At 38.9% G+C, this 9729-nt stretch overlaps 1 gene segment (V, D, J or C); it reads right to left on the minus strand.

Annotated features, from left to right (window-relative positions):
- Positions 1-4407: 4407 nt before the first annotated feature.
- On the minus strand, positions 4408-5953 carry LOC690794 (immunoglobulin kappa variable 4-1-like). The segment is given in 2 exon segments: positions 4408-5662; positions 5882-5953. Coding segments are annotated over 2 exon segments (486 nt in total).
- Positions 5954-9729: the final 3776 nt, after the last annotated feature.

Here is a 9729-nt window from a genome sequence, read left to right on the forward strand (position 1 = left end):
CACTCCACTAGGAGAAGCATGACAATCAGTCATACAAGGAAAATTCTGAAATCTTTCCTGTGTAAATAAAGCATCCCTGACATCTCAGACTAAGCCAATGGGAAGATCAACCTCTAGATCCCACCCTACCACATTTTTATAAAGTACCTGTCCACAAGGAATAAAGTTCACCAGTTATTTCACCAAAGATCTTCTGAGGGTGCCTGCTTTTTATTGAGATGTAACTCTCCCTAGAAGAATTTCCTCTCCTGAAACCCTTATTGTTGGACTTTGGCTCTGTCCAACAAGTCTGGTGCTTAACTGAAGCCTTTCTCCACCCAGTGGCTCCAGCTCAGGTTCCTAGGTTTCCTATGTGACTTGCCACCAACCCTAGGACAGTGAAATCCATGGAAAATGTCTAGCAGCCTGCTCTGCTCCCACCACACCAGAGTCTGAGACCTTTCTGTTCAGATGGCTGGGCTAAGTGTTCCTCTACTGGCTGGGACTTGGTCCACAGACTGGTACCCGCTTAGAGCCTTCCTCCCCCAAAGACTACTCTGATCCAACAAAAGCCTCTCAGGTTATATTCTCCCCAATACAACCAGATCCTGCTCTCAGATAACAGTTTTTCTTGAATTAACTTTATAATGCAAATCTAAATTTTTTCTGGCTCCTCTCAAGAGCTATCAAACAGACTCCAGATAAGTACTCCTACCAATCAACAGTCTAAGATTTTCTGCCTATTGCCTTTCCTAGGGTGGGATTTCTTCTCATTTCCTTGTTCATGGTGCTCCTCTTCCTAACCACCACAACCATAAATCTAAAAGTTTCAAATATACATGCAAGAGAGAATTTTTTCTAAACTGTTTAACTTTGCTTCTGTTCCTAGTCTATCTGTTCCAATAGATTCCAAATAGACCACAGACTACTCCAGCAACTTCTGTGCAGTCCCAGCTATTTCCTGAGAATGCACATCCTAGTTCAGCATCACACACTACAGCTCCCTAGCCTTAGATGGCTGCACAGAACCTGGGCATCTTCTGGCATAGCCTGCTATTCATGCACTTGACCAACATCCCTGCTTCACCAGGTCCCCCCACACTGATGCCCCAATGTCAGCAGGAAGTAAACAGAATGATGCCTACTTACCCAACATCAGGGACCCAATAATAAAATGAAAAGGACACTAGACTTCTAGAGCATGTGGTCCTCACAGGTATTTCTCTTCTCTCTTCATTATTCTCTCACACCACTTGCTGCCTATGGCAATTAGAAGAGCTGGCCCCAGGGTTGTGAGAGTAGGAAAGCTACCCTACTCTTCAATGGCTGCATCCCTCTGGAATGCAGGTCCTATACCTTACCTGGGCAGCACAGTAGAACCTACTGAAGAAAGATGCAGATGAGCCAGCCCCAAAAGTGTGAGAGCAGGAGAGGTGACCCAGTTCCTTGCCATCGGTAGGTGTCTGGAAATTGGGCCCTGCAACTCAACTGCCATTGCTGTAGAGCTGGCTTTGGTGACATCCATGCAGGTGAGCTTAACCTGAGGACATGAAAGAAGGAGAGCTCCTCCTGCTCCTTGCAGTCTGTAGCATCGAGTGAGCCAGCTGAAACAGTACGAGAGAATTCACCCTGGTTATGTGGGTGTAGGAGAGCTGGTAGACTGACCACCCCAGCTACCATGAAAGTCCAGATTCAGAGCTTTGAGTTGGCTCACTCCAACATCTCCCTCATCTATGAACTACTGGAACTTGTGAAAGAACTAATTCTGCAGATCCAAAGCTTCAGCATCTTCATTACGCAGGACAACACAGAATAACAGGGAGAAATCCTGATGAGGATCCAATATTGATGGTATCACAGACACCAAAGATCTTGAACCAGACCAGTGAATCATTACAATGTGAAGATCCAAGTAAAGATTTGTAGACAAAAAGGTATATACTGTGGGGCATACTGTGCCACACTACGGCTTCTTGGATGAGATTATTTTATGCATTGTTTTGTTTCTCTTTAATTTTTCTTGTGAGGTAAGCTGGAAGTATTTAAGGCAGATAGAGAAGTAGAGGAAGATTAGTGACACTGAAGATCTTGATGTAAAATTCAGATGGAATCAAAAAAATTAAAAACAATAAAAAAAGCCTGGCAGAATTCTGCAGAGTATCCATAAGTCATGAACATCAATATTAGAAGTAAATTTTTATTGTATATTTTAAATATTTTATAAGAAAAAGTAAAATAATGCTTCTTTACTCCCATCTCAGAAACACATTACATTAAAAAATGAGGTGCTATACTTCAAAACGTTTACTCATGACTTCATTAGACTTGTTCACATGTCCCTTATGAAACATACTTCTTTGAAAGCTCACACAGGAAGGGGTTATGAGAGACTAGGAGAGACACTGGAATGCAAACTGGCTGTACCTATTATTTATCACTAGCTCACACATTTGTAGCTACTTTAAAAACTGACACTGTAAAAATAAACTAGCTATTGTATGCAAATTTTTATTCTGTATCTAACAAACATAAAATTTATTTTTGACAGAAATGGTAAAAATTCTTTTACTGCTTACAATATTAGAGCTGCCAAAAATTAGGAGTGTCATTTACTAGACTTGGTTAAAATTACATATACATCAAACTGTGCCATTAAAAGTCATTTTATGTCAGGTTCAAAAGAGAGCTTGTTGTTTCCCTGTATAGACGTTACAACTGTCATCTAAATTACTGAAGGTGTTTTATGGCTCAGCTGACAGTTGTTGAGATTGTTCCCAACACGAGGCCCACATTCCTCTACCAGTTTCATAAAAAAGAGCTGATGTTTTTAAAATTAATTTCCTTATTTACATTCTAAATGTTGTCCCTCCTGGTTTCTCCTCTCAAAATTCTTCATCCCATCCCACCTCCTCTTTGAATCTGAGAGGGTACTCCCCTCTAGCTCCCCGAGTTAGCATCCTCTTTATCTGGGGCATCAATTTTCTAGAGGATTAGGCACATCCTTTCCAACTGAGGCAAGAAAAGGCAGTTCTCTGCTACATATGTGCATGGAACAACAGATCAGCCTATGTATGGTCTTTTGTTGGTGACTTAGTCTCTGGGAGCTCCCAGAGGTCCAGGTTAGTTGACACCAGGTTAGTTGGTCTTCCTATGGGTTTGCCAACCCCTTCAGCTCCTTCAGTCTTTCCCCTAACTCTTCCATAGGGATCCCTGACCACAGTCCAATGGTTGGATTTAAGTTTCTAGATCTGGTTCACTTAGCTACTGGTAAGGCCTCCCAGAGAACACTCATGATTGCGTCTTTTCTGAAATCACAACATAGCATCAGTGTCAGGATTTGTTGACAACCAAAGGATAGATCTCAAGTTGGGCTGATCACTGGATGGCCTTTCCTTCATTCTTAGCCCCATTTTTCCCCTGAATTTCTTTAAGACAGAAACGATTCTGGATAAAAAATGTCGAAGGTGGTTTGGTGACCCCATTCCTCAATTGAGAGACCTATTTATCTCTGGAAGTTGTCTCTTCAGGTTACATCTCCTAACTGTTGAGCATTTTGCCTAAGGCCATCCCCATTGAGTCCTGGGAGCCTCTCACATGCCAGGACTCTGGGCCTTTCTAAAACTTTCCCCTGCCTCCCAACCCTGACAGCTGCATATTGGCATTCATATTCCTAGCACTCTGGGCTTCTATCCTGTCTTTCCCCATACTTGATTCTGCCCTCCTTCCCCTTCCACCTCTCCTCTAGCATCTAGATGTATTCCTCCATCTCCTCTCCATCCTTGTGATTATTTTATTTACCCTTCTAAGTGGGATTGAAGCATCCTCACTTGGGACATTTTTCTTGCTTAACTTCTTATAGTCTATGGGGCTGGATAATGGGCATTCTGTACTTTTTGGTTAATATTCGCTTACCAGTGAATATATGCTATATATGTCCTTTTGGGTGTGGGTTACCTCACACAGCATAAACACTGAAAGTAAGCACCTTCTGACACTTCTACACTTGGAAATCAGGTATGGAGATTTTAGATGGACATGTGGCTCCAGAAACAAAAGCAATAAATATCACATATGTAAAGTTTGTGTGTATGTGTGTATGTCTCTGTGTGAGTGCATGTGTGTGTAGGAATATGTGGTTTTATTATGTGTGTATGTGTATGTGGGTGCATACACATGTGTATATGTGTGGTGTACGTGTGTATATGTATAAATTTTTGTTTGCATATGTAATATGTCTATGTAAGTGGGAACAGCTCTCTCTCTCTGTGTTTGTGTGTGTGTGTGTGTGTGTGTGTGTGTGTGTGTGTGTGTGTGTGTATGAGACAGAGAGAGAGAGAGCTAGATATTTAGAAGAGGGTCTGGAAGAAGAGATAGCAAGAAAGAGAAGGCAAAATATGGAAGATTAGTACATACATCAAAACACAGAATCCATTGAAAAAAATTTTTTTCATGAAAATTCCATACAATGACTTTACATAAATAAAGGATGTTAAGGGAAAGCAAGAAAATTCAGATGACAAATAAATTTGCTACCATGCCTGATGTCAAACCTGAGTTTCATCCCTTGAAACCAAATGTCAAAGAAGAAAATCATATCCAGGTTGTCCTCTGACCTCTACAAACATGACATGCCATATGTGCACTGCAAACATGAACACATATACATACTAGTGGACAATCATATGCATGCAAATTTAATATAAATTAGAAGAATTTATAAGCTCTTTCTCTTGATCTTTGCTCTTCTCTTGCCCTCTTAACTTTGTCCCTTCTCTCCCGACCCCAACCCCTCCCCTCCATGTGCTCATGACAGGCCTTTATTTCTCCCCTCTTCTACTCTTCTTCTCTCGTTAAAGGTCTCCACATTGGATAAAAAGAAGAATTTATAAAACTAAAAAAAAAAAAAGATAAGAGAAAAGGTCACCAGTAAATTGAAGTAATAAACCCATTTGTAATTTAAAGAATGGAGTAAATTTACTGTTTCCTAGAGGTTCCAACTTGGAAGACATATTTCATATATTAATCACATTCATGGATTCTTCATAACTTGAGTCCAAAGAGTCTTATGCTGAATAGCAGAACTCCAGTGCTATAAAAAAATTAATAAATCTCTTATATTCAAGCAGAGAAGTTTGTGGTAAGGTTACAAAAATAATAGACAATACTGAGTTGTTATTTGCATTTTTATACAAAGATTTTAAATATGAAAAGGCATGAGACATTAAACACATTTTTACTGGTCTCATCTATTTCTCAGGCACACCAACTCTCAGGCAGAAGGGGAAGTGGGCAAGGCCAGGGCTGTGTGTGGTATCAGCAGCTGGTGAGACACTCAAGGAGGTTTGTGTAAGAGGCTGAAGCACTGTGGGAAGAGAGCTATAATGCCGCGCACAGTAATAATCTGCCGTGTCTTCAGCCTGCATACTTCTGATGGTGAGAGTGAAATCTGTCCCAGATCCACTGCCTATGAAGCGATCAGGGACACCAGATGCTCTATGGGATGCATAGAAGATCAGCAATTTAGGAGATTGCCCTGATTTCTTTTGGTACCAAGCCAAGTAGTTCGCCTTGTATGTGCTTGAATAAAGGTTCTCACTGGACTTACAGCTGAGGGAAACCATCTCACCTGCTGATACAGCAAGTGAAGTTGGAGACTGGGTCATCATGACATTAGCATTGGCACCTAGAATAAGAAATAGACAACAACAAACGTACATATTACACACATACGTATAAAAACACAGAATAGAATAGCAATTAAAATTTGTCATTTAATATCCTTTCAGTATCATGCTGTCAGAGTATTGTTGTATAAGACATATTATAGTTTAACACATATTATAAATTTCTTGCATACAAAGACATGTCCCTTAAAAGATTATAATAATTTTCAAATTCTTACCAGATACCCAGAGCAGCAGGGTCATGAGTACCTGAGTCTGAAATTCCATCTTGCTCCCCCTGCTGCTTGATAATGCTCAGTTTTCACTGCAAAGACCTGATTTATATACTCTGAGCAGCTGAGCTCGACTGGACAGGCCTATGCAAAGCAGTCAGCAAGTACATAAACAAATGACTAGGAAGTGTGTCCAAGAGTGGCTGGTGTTAATTAACAGCCAAAAATAACATCACAGAGAGCATGAGCAATCACTGAAAGATATCAGCTAACAGCAACTTGTGTGTTAGAATCTAAGACATATTTAAATCAATTGATTTCTACAGAAATATTAGGAGACCTATCTAAGACAGTACTAGGGAAGTAGTAGGACATGCTCAAAAATATAACAACAACAAAAGAAACAAAGTAAAAAAGGAAGGAGGAGGGAAAAAGATGAAAGACAAATGAGACTAAATTTGTTTAATATAACTAATTTCAAAAACCACTCATACTGAAGATAAAGATTAGTACCTCAAAAATTTGGGCTTCAGTTCTTGAGCTAATCATGGATAGAAATGCAAAGAGCATCCCAGAATAAGTTAAGTCCTGTGGAAATTTTCATGGACATTAATTTATATCCAATCAAAGAAACTTTATCTTAAAGGAAGAAAAACCGAGTAGAAACTAGTATGTACTCTCCTGACAACTTCAGGAAACAGAGAGATCTAAATTTGGGGAAAAGAAAAGGGTATAAAAACAGATTTCATCATGAAGTAATGGCTGTTGACAAACAGTGCCATGAATTTTATTACAGAAATACAAATTCTAGTGTAATCTAGAAATTAGCAGCCTTGAATCTGGGTTCAATAAAATGTTCTTTTTGACATAATGACTAGTTTAAAGGAATCTGCACAAGGAAGCACAGCCATGCTAATCCAAATAAAGATTTTACAGAGACCAATAATTAATGCATCCAAGATTGTTGACAATCAAAAAATGTTGAGTATGAATGAAAATCAATAGCAGAAACATAAATGCTGAACCTGCTAGGACTTCAGATTAGTGAACTACAAAAGTATGTATAAGAAGTAATTTATAAAATAAAGGTAAATAAAAAAATATCATGGCAAGGAGTGGAGATTCACATCTGTAAGTCCAGAATTAGGAAAACAATAGCAAGAGAATTATGAGAGTATGGCCAACCTTGGACACATAAAATGTGTCCAAGCTAATCTATGCATAGAGACAATCTTTCAAAACTATGTATTATTAATCAACTGGTTGCAAGACCTAGTGGCATTATTTATTCAAAGCAAATTATTTATCTGATGTTAACATTTCATGACTAAGCCAAGAATATTATTGAAAATTAAATATGCATTTAATCAATATGCATTCCCTGTTATTTTATACAACTGTCTTACAGGTAAAAGAAGTTAAATAATTTCTGATAAGATTATTCAGATATCCACTGAAACTGATAATACCCCTCATATGAGAGAGTTATACAGGACATGGATTAAGGAAGTTCCCATAGTTAAGTTCAAGAATATGGCATATGAGTATCTATACCCAATCAGTGGTTAATAAAGTTGTCATATGCTCTCAATTCTCGTTAAACTTTATAATTTACTTTGTGATAGGTGCAGTGAGCTCAGACCAAGCTTTCATGTCATTTACTAGAGTTCATTCAGTTTGGACACATGGAGATAGCAACCTTACAAATCCAGACTCCTGTTTCAGACCAGTTTCCCTTATGAATATCAATGCAAAAAATACTCAATAAAACTCTTGCAAACTGAATCCAAGAACAAATCAAAATGATCATCCTTCATGATCAAGTAGGCTTCATCCCAGGGATGCGGTGATGGTTCAATATATGGAAATCCATCAACACAATCCACTATATAAACAAACTCAAAGATATAAGCCACATGATCATTTCATTAGATGCCAAGAAAGCATTTGACAAAATTCAACACCCCTTCATGATAAAAGTCCTGGAAAGAACAGGCATTCAAGGCCCAAACCTAAACATAGTAAAAGCCCTTTACAGCAAACCAGTAGCTAACATTAAACTAAGTGGAGAGAAACGTGAAGCAATTCCACTAAAACCAGGGACTAGACAAGGCTCCCCACTCTGTCCTGTTTCTCACAAAATAAGTGGAGAGCATGGAAACTAAAAACATAAAAATTCCAAGTTAAATTATGTCTAATAGAAAGAGTCCTACAGGCCTTAGTTACTTATCAAGTTTCCACAGTATGTCCTAGGCATTAATTTCTGATGTCTTTGCTATGTCAATACCCACTGCCACTGAAACTCTACAGAACACCAGTCTCTAAGATATGTGCACCATAGATCGGGAGCTTAGGAGTTTTTCTCTCGTTTCTGCTGATATCACGATAACATAGTATAAACATCCTCACTAGCCTGGTAATTGATGGTGATGGTTTCTCCCAGAGATGCACATGGAGTAGAAGTCTGCATCATTTTGATGTTATATCTGCCACCTGCAGTTAAAGACAGAAAAACAGCCACTGAGTAACCACATCATAAGAAAAGTGACAAATCAGTCTGGAATGAATACATTAGGCTAAGCTAATTACCCTTCTTGTGCTAACTTTCCGGAGAATCAGAGGAGAAGTAACACCAAGAGCTGAGTGACAAACCTCATGTCCATGTTGTGTTCTGGTTATAACTGACTCCAAAACAGACTGAGACCATCTTATTAAGAAGTCCTCAGAACTATCATCCTGAGTGAGGTAACCCAATCACAGAAAAACACACATGGTATGCACTCATGTTTAAGTGGATATTAGCCCAAATGCTCAAATTATCCTAGATGCACAGAACATGTGAAACTCAAGAAGGATGACCAAAATGTGAATGCTTCACTCCTCCTTTAAAAGGGAAACAAGAATAACCTTGGGAGGGAATAGGGAGGCAAAGTTTAGAACAGAGGCTGAAGGAATGCCCGTTCAGAGTCTGCACCACATGTGGCCTATACATATACAGTCACCAAACTAGATACGATGGATGAAGCAAATAAGTGCAGGCTGACAGGAACCGGATGTAGAACTCTCCTGAGAGACACAGCCAGAATAAGGCAAATACATAGGCGAATGCCAGCAGCCAACCTCTGAACTGAGAACGGGAGCCCCGTTGAAGGAATCAGAGAAAGGACTGAAAGAGCTTGAAGGGGCTTGAGACCCCATCTTAAGAACAATGCCAACCAACCAGCGCTTCCAGGGACTAAGCCACTACCCAAAAACTATTGGTTACTACAATAATTGAAAGGTCATCATTGAAATATTGAAGGTATCTTCCCAAGTCAGTAACTATTTATACTTTATAAACTTATACTCAAGAAAAACTGTTTTTTCCTCTTGGCACCTTCCAGTACTCTGAGAGACATCTCTTATGGAGAGATATGTTACATAAAAGTATAGTGAACATTATGGGGAGGATGGAAGTTAGTTGAAGGGATAAGGAAATGTCAGAAAGCAGAAAACAAGGCAGAAGAATATATTCAAAAGAGATGGTATATTTTTAAAATTTTTATTTTATAAAATCCAACATTATATATGACAATAAGTAAGTCTATTTAAAAAGGAGAATTGGAAAAAACATACAAGGAGCACAAGACTGGAGGAAAGATGTAGGAGCTCAGAAAAGCAAAGGACCAATTCTTTTCCAGATTAACCACTGAGAATGTAGCCTGCTAGGCTCTTGAATTCAGTCTATGGAGTCATGAACTCAGCTTCTGCATTCATGAATAATAAAATAATGCTTTTACCAAGTTTAAGCTACATAATTTGTCTTAAGAAATACCATCAAAGAGAATAAGCAATCACTATGAAGGAAGGCCAGT

Source organism: Rattus norvegicus, chromosome 4 (genome assembly GCF_021556685.1).
Source record: "Rattus norvegicus strain SHRSP/BbbUtx chromosome 4, alternate assembly SHRSP_T2T, whole genome shotgun sequence".
NCBI lineage: Eukaryota > Metazoa > Chordata > Mammalia > Rodentia > Muridae > Rattus > Rattus norvegicus.